We start from the raw sequence: 17474 nt of genomic DNA, 5'->3' as shown, positions 1-17474 counted from the left end.
TACCTTAGCACAGTAAGCAGCTGTCCTTCTCTGGATTTACTGCCCTGTACCTGGCAATTTGGCTGTTTATAGATGAACTGGTAGCTTCCCCTAGTGACTTGTATTCCCTTCTCCTCCTCTGGGAGAGGAGTGCTGGAGATTTGTACTGGGTATTTTTTCCCCTGTCATACCAACATAACCATCTCTGTGTCTTTAAATTTATTTAAATAATAAAACACCTATGTTCTCTAGGGCAGTTTGGATTACCTGGCATGGCAGTCACTGAGTGTGAGCTTTCCTTTGTTCCTGAGGCTGATGTAGAAGAGGGAGCCAAATGCCACCAGCAGTGACCGTGGTACCTGAGTGGGGAGCACCCTGTGTCCAGTGCCTGTCACATGGCAAAGGCCTTGGTTTTCCTCAGCTAATCTGGGCTTTGTTACACCTCCTTCACCTCCTTAGTGGCATGTGAAGGCATCTGTGGTGTCCTGGTTTAGGGCAAATTTGGGAAAAAACCTCCAAAAAGGGGCCCCTCCAGAAAGCAAACCCACACGGCCTCTCCCCCCACCTGGTTCGGGAAGGATTCCTCAGAGAGAAGCAGAAAGAACCTGTTTATTTAACAGGCACGGCAACCCCCAGCACACAAAATGAACAATACTGGATGACAAAGCTCTTTCACTGCTCTGAAAAAGATGACAAATTCAGAAAGTCTCTCTGGGGGTGGTTGCTCTGTTATCGGTCCCTCCGGCGCTGGGGCAGCTGCTGCCCAGAGTAGGCCCCGTAGGCCACGAGGTGCAAACTCCCGGTGTGTCCCAGGCCCCAGTCCGGAGCAGGTTCAAGTGGTTCCAAAAAAGGGAAAGTAAAAACAGTCCAGGGAAAAATTCAGACTGCTTAGCTAAACTATGAGCAGAAGCAAAAAGCAAGAGCAAAGCAGGAGCAAGAGCAAAAGCAAAGCAAAAAGCCAAGCAAAAGCAGCACTATGTACTGCCCTGTCTGTGTGTCCTGCCAGCCCTGGGGGAGCGGCTGGTAAGAAACCAAAACAAAACTTTAACTCTTCAGTGCCAGTCTTGAAGGCACAGAACATAATATCCAGCATAAACAGAACACATGAATGGAGATACAAGCACCATAATGTCACCCTAGAACATGTGGTCTGGCTGCTTTGTCTGAAATGAGAGATCTCTGAATGTGCAGCTTCCAGCACTAGAAATGTTTCCTTATGAGTCTGTCACTGTGATCAGACAAGTGCAACCTCTGATTTTGTTACTCTGTTTTGATGGATGATTTCAGAGTCAGCCTTGTTCACTCAGGCTCCTCTTCTTGGCTGCAAATGGTGTAACAAATGTGTAAATGAGTGAATCATGAATTATTCATCCACCTGCGTTTCCGTGAAGCAAGTGTGGAGGCGTTGCTCCCTCGGTTATCTGTGTGTGGCTGCAGCAGGTGGTGGATGGTCCCTGCCACAGGCACCAGCTGAGGCAGCAAGTCTCAGCGAGCTGGGTGCCTTCACAGCTCACCTGGCTCCAGCGCCACTGCAGCTGCTTTTGTAACTCAGGGCTAACAAGTCCCACCAGACCTCTGATTGCTCTGCATTGCTCACCTCAGGTTTCCATGTACCACACAGGAATACTAGGAAATGTGCTCTAGAAGCCAGGGCAGAGTGGTGCTTGAGAGGATCTGCTGTGTTCAGCATCAAGTTATACACATTTGTCAGGAGCAAGGGGGTATGTTTTATGTTATTCTGTTTATTCTGTTGCAAGGCCTGCCATCACTGAAAAATCAATAGGCTATATTGATACAAAAATACCAATATAGGAATATATTTGTATTTTCTCCAAAACATATTCTTTTACATTCCTCAAAATGTTGATTCTGAAGATGACTTTATGCATCAGATCCCAAAGTAGTAATACGGCTATTTGTGATCTCTGAAGGCAAAAATTCCACAGCTGGATTATTGAGATTCTTCTATTCCTCAGTCCTTTCATTTGAGAGCAAAGAAAATATGGAGAAGGAAATCATTCTGAACCAGCTTGATTTCAATTCAAGAAGAATTTTGAAAACTTGGTCAAAAATCACAGGGGAAGAAACCTGCAGTGTGATGGGGATTTGAAATTTCCACGATCTCAATATCTACTTAATGATGCTTTCTTTTTAAAATTCTTATGAAAAGGTTTGAGAACTGTTCAGCCATGCAATATCCTAGAGCATGAGTGTCTGCTGTTAATTGCTGGCTTCTGGAAAATCAAGGTGTTAAGAGTCACCAGTTTGCTTTGTTGCTCTGGAATGCAGTGCAAAAGAATGCTGAACAACCACAAACAAGACAAGCTCCCTGCCACCAAGGGTATGTAATTTAAAGATATACAATACTGTACTAGACATGGTATCATAGTTGCCTTTTCTATGTAGTTCTACTTCTATGGTTCCTTCTTTTCACTCTCCTGTGTTCCTTAACTCTTGCTCTGGAGAATGAGCCCTACCTGCATTGCCTTTGTGGACTACTAGAGCATTTACTTGGAGTGAAAAATACAGCACATTTTATCAGCTTGTGGGTTGTGGAAGTGATCTTCACAGCTAGATGGCAATAAAAGAATTCCATTAGACCTCCTTCAATAAAAAGTGAGAAATGCAATGTTGTGAGAGCATTAGAAGCAGCTGCCTTACTCTAATGTCAGTGACAGTCTCCTTCAATTTAAATATTTGCAATAGCCATAATTAAACACTTAGTAACTGGCATTGAGTTAAAATAGAAATACCTTAGTCCTAATGCTGGGCAGATTTTAATTTTGATTTATATCCTCCTTGGCTTTGTGCCTGGATAAGTTTTGTGATTTACAAGCTGTTTTATACAGTATAGAAATTGTCAGAGGGCAAATTATCTTCTAGGTGAGTAACAGAATTTTTACTTTTTCTGGAAGCAGCTCCCTAAAGAGATCAATGTTATGTTCTCCTTTTACTGTTTTAAGACTGAAGAAATTTATGTCTCCAAATAGAGGAATGGCCTGCCTGGGTCAGTGAATCCAGACTCTGACTTCTGGAGGCTTTCACATCCTCTAAACCTTCTAAACAGTTTTTCCCCCATCCTCTAAAACTGTGTTGAAACTGGCAATCCTCTTACATAGTTACTGTCATGTAAGAAGACATGTTTGGAACTTAGGCTGACCATGCCTTCTGAAAAGATGCATAATGTAAACAAATATTCCTTGGGGTTTGCCCTCATTCTTTTGGAAAAATGACTGTAGCAAACCATGGCATAATGTACAAACCAGAAATACAGGTCTTGACATTCTTACACAGATATTTGCCATTATGCTGTAGGAGCTCTGATGATTAGGTTTCAATTTCTTAAAGCTTTTGATGCTAGCAGAAAAAAATCATTATATAATTAATCATTTTATCATTATAAAAGAACATAAAAAATTAAATGATATTACAAGCCCCCTGCACATTTTTATTCTATTGTACCTGTAAGACCCACATTTTTCTAATCACACTGTAAAGGTGAAATAAGAATAAAACTCAACCTTGTAGTAAATAGGTACACTGGGATATTTCCAGCAGGCCTGAATTTGTTCCAAATGTATTCTATTTTAGATCAGAGCGCAGTATACAGGCTTTGGCTCCAGTTCTTGCTGCTGCAATGAGCTCCCTTTTCTGAACTGCCTCTCTGTCCATAAAGCCATGCTGAAGTGTTCTGAATTGTCTTTCCCGACTCTCTTCCAGTTCTTTCCAATGGTTCCATTGAAAAGAATCCTGCAGGAAGGACAGAGAGATGATCAGACTGCAGGTGATACAGTGATCCACTTTAGCAAATGCACTAAACTTCTATTTGATAATCCTGCTGGCTGACAACACAGTTTGTTTGCTCACATGATTGGGAAACTTGTTAGCATCAAACTTGGCATGATGAACAGAAAAGCAAGCAGAGTGGGTTGCCCAGTTTAAGATGACTTAAACACTGCTGCAACTCTCCCAAAACCATGGGAATGATAAACTGTAACATGCCTTGGGTGGGAGAGGGGTGAGCATCCCAGTAGGGTGTGATGGGATGTGTGTGATAGGAAGCTGGGAAAGACAAGAGGTGGAGGTGGGGTCAGATGCTGTCTTGGTGGGATGAATGTGTAGTGGTAAGAGTGGGAAGGCAGGTGTTGAATGGGTGAGTCCTGCTCTGTGACAGCAGAACGTGGGAAAAGAAGGTGAGGTCAAGGCCACGGCTGGAGAAACGGTGCCTAGGCAGGGGGCAGGGTGTTGTTATTGCCAGCCATGTATGGCACCATCTGCCTCTGCCCCCTTGCCAGTGCTGGCACTTGAGCAAAGGTCTGTGAACAGCAGGTCTATTGCAGATCTTTCCTCCTTATGTAATAACCAGACCTTGCTTGACACGATTCTGGTTTTCTGGGGGCTAATCTTCAAGAGTCCTGCTTGCTTTTTACGCTCCATTGTTTTCTCTGCAATCTTCTTCTGCAGGTTTAAAATGCGTTCATCTTTCATGGGCCTTTCACCAGACTGGGACTTTTTCTTTTCTTCTTGCCTGAAAAGTCAAAAAGAAACAATGAGAAGATAAAATATTATCATCCCACAGAACAAGTCCATCTGAGCACGCATTACCTTGGTAATAATGAATTTGCTCTTGTTTCTGAGAACCAGTTAGACTCAAAAGAGATTTAAATCATATAAACATAACCTGCAAGTGGTATTCACATTTACCTCTTGTTGTTTACAGAACAGCATTACTAAACCACATCAAATAATTTTTTCCCACAGGATGCCATGATGACAATATCTTAAGTATTTCAAGCCTGACATGACATTCTTTAGGAAAAAAAATATGCAAAACCTGGGATAATAGTGCAGCTCTTTGCTTGTGTGAACTATGGAGTTTGCCTTATATGATCATTAGTATTCATCTCAATTGCTGTACTCCTTGGCAAATAAAATATTTTTTTTTTTCTGTGTAATCCCAATGCCCAGATACAGAATCAATGGGATGGTGATGTATTAATTAAGGTTAGTTGCTCTGTGTGAGCATAAATTGATATCAGCATGTGCAGCCTAAAAGTAAGGCATACCAAGGACATTATTGGATAGTCTTCCTTCCCCCCCCCCTTCTATTGTAGCCAGTTTTCTGTCCCCTGGAATTTCCATTTCATCTGGTTTTACATACTTTCACCCAATTGGCCCAATTTACTCACAACTTCTCCATGTAAGTTACACCATGTTACAGAGTGACTCACTTAATATCCAACTTTCTCTTTTATTCAATATTGCCCAATTTAGCTTAGTAAGATCAAATCGTAGAGTTAATATTATGTCATGAGCAGCTGTATGATTCTCTGGCTAGATTCAGAGCTAAAGGAAGTGTTGGATCTTCCAAGGAATGTACACAATTGTATAGCCATGTTAGATCTGCTAGGAGCAGCTGGCAAAGGGTAGTTTTATAAAATGACTTTTTATGTTGCAGTGGTACAACATGACAATTGCTTTTATTGGAAACCAAATAAAGACTGCAAATGACCCAGAGCAGAGTGCATTGGGGCACTGTGCACTGATTCTGTAGCTCTCATTCTGTCAGTGGCAGGACTCGTTTCACAGACAAGTTGCCTTTTGAAAAGAAATGTTTTAAACTGAACTCTTTCCTTATATCTTGGGTGGTTTCAGTATAAGACACACTTCTCAAGAATTTGGCAGATGGGGAAGAATGAAGAAGTACCTTCTGATGCTAAACCCACCAATTTGCCTTTAAAAAGTGGATCCAAGGATCCAAATATTATCAAGGATCCAAATATTTCTTTCATCTTGGGAGAGATAGCTTTTGCCTGCCTTGTTAGCTTTATCTCTGCTTATAGGAAACTCTCTGTGATAACAAGTTTTCTTCAGTGCAGCCATTCCAGACTAGAGGTCCCCAAATCCTTAGGAACTGGATGAAGGGAAATATGACCTGTGTCACATTCTGAAATGTGACGTGAACTCTAAGTAAGGGACACAGTTAAGCTTGGCTTCTCATTTCCAATTACTTTTCCTGAGACATTCCCTGAACCCCTCTGCTCTGTGTGTCATGCTATCTGGTTAGGATAATGTTTCCTTATCCTCTTTAAGACTGTGATATACTCTGCTACACTGAGATTAATTTTAACACTATATTGTAAATTGAAAAATTCTGTGCTATCACTTAATCTAATTGAGGACATAGTTTATTTCTATTTGCACTGTATGAAGGCATTGCATTCCAAAGGATATAGGAGAATATAACAGTAGAGTTTTAAGTAAATACTTGATGATTAAATCTTGTCTGTGAGAATAAACAACAAAATCTTTCCTAACATGCAAATCCAGATTCTTGTAAATACAATTAAAGGAAATACAACAAGAGGTTTAACATCAGGAAGCAGCAGCAGCTGCTTCTATATTAACATTGTAAATAGTTGCTTATTTCCAGAGTAATATTCATTCCTCTTCTAAATGTAGTCTTGTGCCAGTCATCTACACTATTCCAAAACACTGCCAATCCCATAGATTTTTAGATGCCACACCATATGATAACAGAAATTCCAAGAGAGGAAGGAATGAAAAAAGAAATTTTAAAATTCTGTTTTTCTGTCATCAGTTGAGAGCTTTGAGGGCTCAGGATAGAAAAACCTCTTATGATCTCTGTCACCTCATATCATGTATTTCCTAAGGAAGTAAGGTAACAGCCAGTCAGAATGGGCTAGGACACAGAAAAATCCTCTCCTGATCAATAGAAAATTATGTGATAATTTATGAAAATTCTTCTCAGCTATTTAAAAAATGGGAAATTTGAAGATTTGCATAGAAGTTTCCTCCTATAATCTATATTTGGCTCTTCATTTACATTTTCAAACTCCAGCTTTCCGTCAAAACTATAAAGAGATAGATGTATGTAAGAGCTGTTGTCAGCTCTTAACTGACTCAATATTTGTAGGAGGTTGAGTAAAAATGACCACTTGACCATTCTAGGAACCAAAATATCAAACAGCTAGGACTTTGTTTATATGCTCACCTTACAAAAAGGAGTCTTGTGCAAAAACACAAATATTTTTTTAAAAGCAGAATTGCTTATAGTGCAAATAACAATATTAAAAAAAAGTTTCTTGTAGCCTCAATGAGTAGGGCTGTCTATACTTCACAGTACCTTGCCTTTTTCTGTCCTACACCATGTAATTCTAAGTTACTGCAGTTAGCAAAGTGAATGTGTCTAATTGTTAACAGTTCACTATTAAGGCAGTCACTATTTTGACATTTAAGAACACTACACTATTAGTCTGATTACTGTTTTGTACTAATGTAAGTGATTTAAGCACTCAAAATCTGGCTCCCTCCCAAAAAAATTAACTTATTAAGTACTTCATTTTAGGTGGGGAAATGATTGTTATTCATAACGGTGTTTTCCTCATGTGAAGTAAAAATGTTGAAGTTGCATAATCAAAGTTCAGTCACTGAATCACAGAATGGCTGAGTCTGGAAGGGACCTCTGGGGGTCATCCTGACCACCCCATCTGCTTAAGCAGAGCCACTTGAGCTGCATGCCCCGGTCTATGTCCAGATGGCTTTTGAACACCTCCAAGGATGGAGACTCCACCACCTCTCTGGACAATCTGTGCCAATGCTTGGTCATCTCCACAGTAAAAAGTGTTTCCTGATACTCCTCTTGTCCCCTCAATGGCCACTGTTGAGAAAAGTCTGGGGTTTTTTTACAGCTTCTCTTCACATCTTCATATTTCTGATCCATCATTACTGATAAATTTCCCCCTTTTGTTTCAATGATAGTGAAGAACTCATTACCTCCTCCTTTTTCTCCTTCTCCTCCTTTTCCTGCTCTGGCTGCCTTCACACTATGCCCAGCCTTCCCCAGCTCAGGCCAAGAGAGGGGTTACCTTTCTCTCAATGTGTGTGGTTGATGCCCCTTGTCAGGGAAGGATTTAAGCCCTGGCAGTGGCAGGGAGAGAAAGGATTGCTCTGCCATCTTGGCAAACACTCATTTTTGAGTGTTACTCATACATACATTTGTAATCCAGTGCTGGGAGCCCAGTGTGCCACAGCATTACCACAGTGTGAGATGGGCATCCAAGGAACTCTTGACTTGGTGGCAGTCTGTACATCTTCCTCACACGCAGGGAACTCAGGGAGGATTAGTGCTGCTCTCCTCTGACAGCTCTGAACCATGTGAAGGGGGAGAACTTGCAGTCCCAGACCTTGAGACCAGCACAACATAACTCTACCCCCAAACCACAGAAACTGTGGATGGAGGGAGCCTCAGACCAACTGGTTTGAACTATTGTGTGACCCTTAGGGCATTAGACTGATAGCAATAATACATGTCCCTCAGTAGAATGAAAGGGACTATCTCAAGTACACAGCCATGTCATGTGAGCACATTAGCATGTATTCAAACACACACAAATCTGCTGGTGCTTGAGTTTGAAGGCTGAGAGCAGAATTGCTTGTCCACTTCAAATGACAGTGCTGATTTTCAAACTGTGTGAAATTCTAGCAGTTAAAGGGATGTCCAGTATATGTACCATCTTGCAAGCACTCACAAAGCCACTGCTGTGATAGATGCCACAGCTTGCAGTCTATTAAAGGCCAATGTCTCTGTAATTTTCCATGTTCCATTTCCTATTTTGTTTAATATAGCTCATTATATGCTTGCACAATGTGCTTCTTTTGTGTTGATGTATGACTGTGAATGTTATTGAAAGGAACCTGCTTGGTAGGGACCTGATTAATCTCCAGCTGTCACTAAAGCAGGTGTTTAGCATAGTTTAGCTGCCATACTTTAGCTGATTAGTAGTAGCCTTCAACATAATGAAATTTAGGATGTAACACATAATTTTATATTGATGCATAAGGCTGACTTTATGGGGACCACTGGTAAGATTTGCTATTCTATCCCTATAATGATGAATCAATTCTGTAAACATAAAAATTAGCTTTTTACACCTCCTATGCCACATATCAAGAATAGAACCCAAACAATTGATCACTGACACTGGTTTGAGAGGTATTTCAGGATTCAAGATCTGCAAATAAGGTTTAATACACAAAGCCCATAGTTTCTATTGAGAGAAATAAAAAATGCATGAAAGTGTCTAGCATTTGTAAATGCCATGGCCAGCATGCCATATTTCTGTATTAACAAAAATAACACCAGAGATTTGGATTCTGTATGAAAATGCATGAAATACACTCCCAAAGAATGACATTTTTAGTGTACTATGATGATGCCTTCTTATAGGAATTACTTCCAACATATACATAAATTGTATACATACATAAATTGCCTAGGAACCATGAAACGAAAATGCCTTCTAACATCTATAATGAAACATTACATTTCTTTATTTAGAAGCAGACAGGGCTCCATTAAAATTACTGTATAACTTATCAAGAATCTGACCAGATTGACTGATTGAGTCAGAGGCTTGAAATTTAGTGTATAATTTAATTTGGATTCTACTGTCTTTGGCATGCTGGTATGTTCTAAAAATCATTTCAAATGACAGAACAAAAAGTGAATCAAATCTTCTTATTCAAGCACAGCTTATTTCAGGATCAGAACAGTTTTAGTTCTGAATTAAGACAAAGAGTTTAGTTTAAAGGAACTCAGCCCTATACAAAATTCACAGACTGCACATCTAGAACAGATGATTCTTTAAGCAGGTACCAGTGAAACAGGTTTTATGTCGTACACAAGTTCTTAATGCTTAGTTTGCCTCTCTAGTGGAAAGCAGTGGCTTGAGTTATTCCCACAGGATTTCACAATAGTGAGTGTTTAGCAATGAGAGTATCTTTCTAGCTCCAACTCCATTTCAGGTTCTTAAGTCTTAAAATCTTTTCTTGATACATGCCATAGAAAAGAAGGTCACTGCTCTGTGGAGTCAGTCCACTGCAGCTGCAGTTATTGATTCATTAAATACATTAAACTCTCTTCTCAAGCACTAACATAGTAAAACTCCAGTCTTTGGAGACTGGCTATCAGCAACAAACCAAATTACAGCTGAGAAGAGTGAAAACTAAAGGAATACATCAATACTGCCTTCTGTAACTGAGATGTAGAATTGGATGATAAATGATTAACATGAATTGAACTCTGAGAAGCCACCTTTGGCAATAAATGTGAATCCAAGACATGTCTAAAAACATGTGTTTGTAGCCTGATAGAATATGCCTTCTGCATGTCAGCCTGAACATCAGTTGGCAAAAGAAATATGGCAAGGCAAGGACTCATCTTTCAAAGACACAAAAGGGAAAAGATAAAAGACAGTTTGAAAGGAAAAAGTGGCAAATATTTAAGATGCAGTAAAAATGGTGTAAGAGCAAGAGGTGTGCCATGTTGTATACTTTTACACAGGCTTTCTTCCTGCTCAGCTTTATTTGTTAATAGCTTTAACTTAGATTTTAAACCCCTGTGGAAGGGACCTTTCTTCTGCATATGTGAAGCATCTGTGATGGTTATGTATCCTTTATGACAACGATTAATAAAATTGATAATGAATAATAAATATTAGTCATGAATGCAGAATTTGCTCAGCCTGTAAGCACAGAACTTCTTTTTGATCTAGTGCTATAATGTATTTAATTTATAGCTCATTATTGCTATCAAAAAATCTTCCTAAAATATTTTTAACTTCTAGAATAAGACCTTCCTTTTAACATTACAGATGAAATTCAAGGAAGAAAAATACAGCTCTAATATTGGTTTGGATGAGAATGAGAAACAACTTTAAGTGTAAAGCTAGGATGATTCTAATAACATCAAATTAGTTCTGATTAGCTGAAAAGGAACAGAAGAAAGGCAAAACTTCTTGCTAAATTTATATTATTGGCTCTGAATCCTGGGGCAATACTGTCAACACTAGCCTATGGAATGTCTTCAACCATAAATGATGAAAAAGATTTGTTAAATCTGATGAAAATTATTTTCAAGAATTAAAATGAAATCCTGGGCCCAGTGTAATCCTTGACAAAAGTACAGAAGGCCTGTATTTTGCTCTCTACTTGTTGTTCTCCTCAAGGGCTGGCAAAATATTAACAAAGTTGCAATGTCTTAAATGTCACATGCTGTTTTATACTGACTTGAAAGCAGCTGCTCGTCCAAGTTCTGCTCTGAATTGGGAAATCTGGTCCAGTTTGTCTAGAATAAGTTGTTCCTTAGCTTGTTTTTCATGGATTATCTGATCTCTCTTCTCTTCCTCTGCTGCCTTCTGTGCTTCCTTGAGTAGGGCGAGGCGTTCACGTAGTTCCACTACTGACATTTCAGCAAATAAACCATGGCCACCAGTCTAGAGAACACAAAATATAGGTTTAAATAACACTGTAAATACCAAGGGGAGAGTAAATGAGTAAACCAGAATATTTTGACTGTGTTCCAATTCACACTGAATATATTCTGATTTCCAGAAATACAGGGGTGGTCCTAAACTAACTGGTATTTAAAAACTGTTTTAAAATCTAAAGCATATCTTTCATAAAATATTTAAAGAAAAACCATTGAGAAATATATAGAAGATTAATCATAGATACAATATATTTGCTCTCAAAAAAAAAATCTACTTGACTTTTAGTTTTAATTAGACTTTTGAATTTTTAAAATGTGTAAAACAATTTTTTTTTAATGTGTGAAACCAGAACAGACTTTACACTAAAAATATGCATTTTTTGTATTTATCTATTTCCAAAGTATGCATTTGATCTGTAATGTTATCTACTATTTTTATCTGAAATTATTAGGACTAAACAATGCTTCATACTCAGAAAATTCAGATCCTAATGCCCAAATTTAAAATATTTGAACCTGAATGTTTAATGAAGGCTTTTTAATAGCCACTTTGCAACGTGAGTGATAATGAGATGCTGAGATCTAAAGTGAGACTTCTGCACTTTACAAACAAAGATGGATCATTTCCAAACAGCTTTGTGAAGGCTTTCAGTTTTAGGCCCTTGCTCTTATACATACTTTTCCTTTCAAGTCCAGCATTAAACTTGAAATGACCATAGAGTTGTATTCACAGGAAGTGAAAGGGAAATGTTTTGCAACAGGGTATATATATCTATATCTCTATATCTATCTACCTATCTATCTCAGTGGTAGTGTTTGAGCATGACAAGCAGACATCAAACATGTCTAGGAAAGAGAATTTGCTTGAGGCATAGAGTGGTAGAAGCTGAATGTTTTGAGTGTCTGCATTTCAAAAATGCTCAGTGAAGCCACTGAGGTAGTTCCTAAAATAAGAAAAGTTCTACACTCATGCAGTAGATACTGCTGGTATTCAAGCAATTAAAGTACCACAAACAGAAGAACTGGTAGTTTAAAAATTAGGAGAATGAATGGGAATTTTATGTACAAATACTTAATTGCACTAAGCCTAAAAAAGCCTTTTATAGAAAGAAAACCAGGGCAAGCTATCACCAAAAGTGTGCCAATTCACTAGAGTGCTACTGTAATAGTCAGTATGATGGAACAGTGAAGCTGTGATACAGAATCACAGAACAATTTGAGTTGGAAGGGACCTTAAAGATCAGTCCAAATACCCTGCCATGGCCAGGAACATCCTCCTAACCAGGCTGCTTCAAGCCCCATCTAGCCCAACCTTGAACACTTCCAGGGAGGGGGCATCCACAACTTCTCTGGGCAACCTGTGGTTCATCACACTCATTGTAGAAAATGTATTCCTAATGTCCAATCTGCTACTCTGCTTCTGATCAAGTTAACAAATAAGAGATTCCTGGATGCTGCCTAAGTCCGGCCATTGCAGAGCCCAGTCCCAGGCATATGAATTGTGCATCAACAGCAAGTCCAAGAAGTTTGAGATACAGTTAATACAGTTATTATAAATTATAGACTTACACACACAAGTCATTTACACAGAATTGTAACAGCTCAGAAGGTTTGGGTTCTCTTGACAATCTCTTTCATATACCTGAATGTTGACAGTTTTAAAAGCAAAGGAAATCAATCTTTCTAATTACCATGACCACCACCACTGCAATATAACTAAGTATACATGAGTCCAAACTTTGTGTTGATTCAGTTCTCACCCTGACTGACAAATCTTTGCATTTGTGAAGATGCACAGAACATCTTGTAATCGCTGTCCAGACTCTTTTTGTAAGATATTGAGAAACCCAGATCCCATTGGCAAAATCCAAAGAAATTTCAAGAGGACTAAGATTTCACTTGCCATCAGAATATTCTTCTTGATAAAATTTTCATTTTATAGACTTTTTCAATGTTCCATTTCATCTAACTTTTGTCATGCAATATGACAAAATACAACATATATGAGGTCACTTTGTACTTCAGCCATCCAGACTGTGCTATATCTGCAGTACACAATCCCTCTGGATGTGTGAAACACATACAGCACACATTTATGTAAAAACAGTAGTTTCTTCTTTTGAGCTTACCTCTGTTAAATCAACAAACTTATGTCTGATGCTAGGTGTAGACTCAAGAGCTCGTATTTGTTGAATGAGTTCATATCTTTTCCTGTTCTTCTCCTCCTGTTCTTCTAAAGCTTGCCGGAGGAGTTCTCCACTTTCTTCGCAAACTTGCTGAACTGAAAGATAAGAATTAATCTCAGTTAGCTGTTTGCCTGTTTTAACAAGTAGTCCATCTGGAGGAAAATTCAAATGCTTTAATGAATAATGATAATAATACTGATCTAAAGGTACTTGAGGGAACAGTCTGGTATTGGTGGGAGGAATCATTAAAGAAACAAATGAGTACTTCCCACCTCCACCATCTATCCTTCCATTCAGCACATAAATGTACTATATACATACACAGACACTTTGAATTACTGCTTTGTAATTTCTGCTCTCATTTGTACCTACTGTTTTATTACTTAATAAAAGGATATTATAAAATAGAAAATATTCATAGTCTTCCAAGCTATGTATATTCTAGAAATGACTGAATTGCAAAGGCTGGTAGGCTCTGCTAGTCCATTTTGGAGTGACTAACACTCTTTGCCTGCCTCAATCCTTATGAATACAAGTATGGAGATACACAAGCAGAGAAGTCTGCATTTTGCAAAAAAGTAGAGTTATTTATATGTGCTGGTTTTAGCTGGAAGGGAAACTGACTGGTTGAAGAACATTAGTGATGTATTTCTCCTGTTTAAAGTAAGAGTCATTCCCATGACAGTAGCTTAGAATTTCTGATCTGCCCATTGCCAGCTGATTCCTGAACTCACATTCATACATTCATGGGAACGTATGGCCTGGATCTTTCCCTCAATTTCACTTTCCCTCCTGTAAAAATTGTAATTGGCCCACTAAAAGAAAGATGAAGTAGCTTGGGGATATTTAGCATCAGCTCTCATTTTTTCTGACAATATATATACCTATCTGTTGTTTGTGTTCCTGGATCTTTGCTTTTACTTGCTTTACATTCTTGTGTCCTTCCATGACCTGTTCCACCAGCTCTTTCATTTCTTTCTGTTCCTGTAGACGTTTCTCTGCATACAGGTGCATCAGCTCTGCTTTCTAAATCACAAACAAACAGGTGAACACAACTCCTGATACGTGGTGATCTGAGTGCCTCAAATCATTGAAACAGGCTAAGGACAATTGGATTCAAACTATTACATCATCCACAAAAGTAGTAAAAGAGAATGGCTGGGGACAAGAAAGAGTTCCAGATTTAAGCTCTCCTCTCTGTGTTTTATTTACACATAATTGCCCTGCATGACATTTGTACTGCTGCTTTCCATAATTCCTTCCTACATGTTTCCAAGAGCAGACAGAAGGAGTAATTTCTGGATCTGGTTGTGAGATAGCAGAAGTGTGCTTAATCTAATATACTGCTAGTTGTGTGCCTGCAGGAACTTCTTGGGCCCAAGTCACAGCTATGTAGTGTCAAGTCCACTTTTGGGTACCATGTTCCTTTCTTTGTCAGAGGAAAGGAAGAAGGAGCAGGAAAATTGATTTTCTCAGGTTAGATACCTTGCTGCTCTTCTTGTTTTAGATGGAAGACCAGAGTTTTAAAAGAAGGAAGCAGGTCAGCATCTCAGCTGAACATTGGAAAATGTCTGGAGATCTGCATGTGGATGACATGCTCTGCTTGTTGATAAGCAAAGGGAGCTATGTGGAATTGGTTGGGTTAGAGCAAGTCTTATTTGCACATCTCCAAATCTATTCATTTTGGGACATTTCTGCTAAAAAAATCCCACATATGCTCTGAAGTGGAAATGAATATAACAGTTGCAATACTTTTGGAATAAGTATGAGCAATTATACTATGTTCAGTTGTACACGTGGGTTCACTTTAAGTTCTTGCTATAGTCTTTCTAAACAAACATGAAGACTCAATGCCAAAAAAGATTGAAAGGTATTATAGGACAGAAAAGGAACTCATTAAGCAAATTTTCCTTTTATAGCATGGTCTTTATGAAAATTTTGTACATTTGTGGTCTCATTTTATGTTGCTGAGACACTGCACTGACATTTGTGAGATGGTCAAGAGACAGGTACTGGCCTACAGGGCATAGCAACAAACTGGAGAAAGAGAAAAGAATGTGATGCTGGCTGTGAAAAATTTAAAATCTGTATTATTTGGTGATTCTTGATCACCTGTTTAGTTTATAAGAAAAGCACTGGGAAAATGTAATGTGAGTTGTGAAAATAACAAAAAGATCTAGTTATGATTTTGAGAAACTGTGATTTGCCAGATTGAAAACACTGAAAATATTTCTTGGCATAAACATGCAGTTTTCCATACAGATGGATCCAAAGAGGGTTGTCTGTCTGAATTTTTACCTAAGAGAAATCTAGATGTGTCAGTATGAAGTCAATTGAATTATATCAGTTTAAGAAAACAAATACTTTCATATTTGCAGCTCTCATTTTAACAAGATAAAGAAATCAGTTATATATTGTTGATGTCAATACTAATGGTGCTTAGTATCTCAGTATCTGTTCAAAAAGGATTTGCATAATGACAGAATATAGGGGAGCATTCTTTGACCTTCTGCTTTTATTCAATTTACTTCATAAGTGTTAATCAAATTTAAAAAAAAACTTGTAAAAAGTGATTTCATATATAAGCATTGCTGTATCTGGAAGTTAGAGCCCTCTTTTTTCCTTTGTTTGCAGACTCCAGTGATTAAAGACACTGCAGAGAATTTTACACCTCTAATAGCAGGTATCATCTGTGCTATGATTTGCACAGATTGGAAATCAGCAAAATTTGAGCCTCCCTCTATGTATTACCTCTTCTCTCAATAGATCAGCTTTCTTCTTATTTTCTTGGGTTACATTCTGATGGGCTAGAACTGCCTCTTCATAACTCAGTTTTCCTTGAAGCTTCCTACACTCTATTTCAGCCAGTTGATCTTCCAAATCTTTTCCACGCATCTGTTTCTGCCATTCCAAGAATTCAGATGAGTCTCCAGCCCCTTGTTGCAAATTTTCAACTCTGCAAGAAAGAAAAAAGGAGAACACTCTTTCAGGGATGTGGCTTTGTAGCCCTGCCTTGGTTTGTAAAGCATTTCCATAGCCTTTGATAGAAAGTGTTTGATCTCTGCAGAGACAAAAGGCAGTAATCACAAAGTCATTTGACAGATATATTTTAATTCCAGTCTAAGAGGTGTTCCTACTATGTGTAAAGCCTGAGAAAGCCAGACTGGAAGAAAGTGCATGAGAGCATAGACCTGAAAGTTTTCAGTAAAACAAAGCCCCAAGAGAGGGCAAACTTTAGCTACGTATGGATTCTCATAAGGAGCAGAGAGAAACAGGTAAAAGGATGTGCATTTTCTCAGAGGACTGCTTTGCTTAGAGGTTGAAAGAACAAATAACTTTCCTCTTTGACAATCTTCTTGTCCACTTTAACACAGAGACCAAAAAACTTCTGCTTAACACTATTTCTATATTGTATTTTGTCAAATAATATTGCTGTAATGAGGCAAAGAAGTATTCAGCTCTTAAACAAAGTCACATCCCTATTTTTTGTGCTCAGCTGAGAGAGAAAAACATAGCAAAGCTCAGGGGCAGGCCCATGAAAGTCCTGCAGCAGAGGAGGGAATGAGCCAGTAACTAGGGCAGAGACACAAACATGGAGTGAATTGCCTCTTACTGCTGCTCCCCAATGCATATACATGTGATACATCTATCTCTCTATATATATCTATCTATATATATTTATCTCTTTATATATATATATATATATTTCTATTTTGTCTTAAATGCAGCTGAAGATTAAAACTCATTAAGATAAAATAGTGTCAAGTTACAGAGAACTATTCCTTTGCTGAGTGGAACAAATTCTGCCAGCTAGAGTGAATAGTAGCATATGTAATAAGGGAGAATCTCAATATATGTGAGTAGCTGATAACAGAACCTGAGTGATGTTTAATATCTACCTGCTAAAATCCTGATGCATGAACCAATACTGTTAGGTCCAAAGATCAAATCCAAACTTACACAGTCTATCCAGGACTTAAAATGCTATCAATATTTAGTGCTTAGCCTGCTAAGCC

At 38.5% G+C, this 17474-nt stretch overlaps 1 protein-coding gene across 1 annotated transcript in view; it reads right to left on the bottom strand.

Moving 5' to 3' along the window:
- Positions 1–1701: 1701 nt before the first annotated feature.
- The window catches only part of CFAP99 (cilia and flagella associated protein 99), a 54595-nt gene continuing 38822 nt past the window's right edge, over positions 1702–17474 (bottom strand). Inside the window, exons 11-16 of the mRNA XM_071447293.1 lie at positions 16210–16414; positions 14343–14484; positions 13402–13553; positions 11071–11276; positions 4348–4507; positions 1702–3729 (exon numbers count right to left, since the gene is read on the bottom strand). Coding sequence (XP_071303394.1) covers positions 3562–3729; positions 4348–4507; positions 11071–11276; positions 13402–13553; positions 14343–14484; positions 16210–16414 — 1033 coding nt within the window. The 3' untranslated portion in view covers positions 1702–3561. The remainder of the gene's footprint in view (positions 3730–4347; positions 4508–11070; positions 11277–13401; positions 13554–14342; positions 14485–16209; positions 16415–17474) is intronic.

This window comes from Agelaius tricolor, unplaced genomic scaffold (assembly GCF_023055355.1).
Source record: "Agelaius tricolor isolate 1412-34295 unplaced genomic scaffold, bAgeTri1.0.p SCAF_24, whole genome shotgun sequence".
NCBI classification, from domain to species: Eukaryota; Metazoa; Chordata; class Aves; order Passeriformes; family Icteridae; genus Agelaius; species Agelaius tricolor.
Note: the sequence above shows the minus strand (reverse complement) of the source record. Positions and strands in the feature narration are given on the sequence as shown.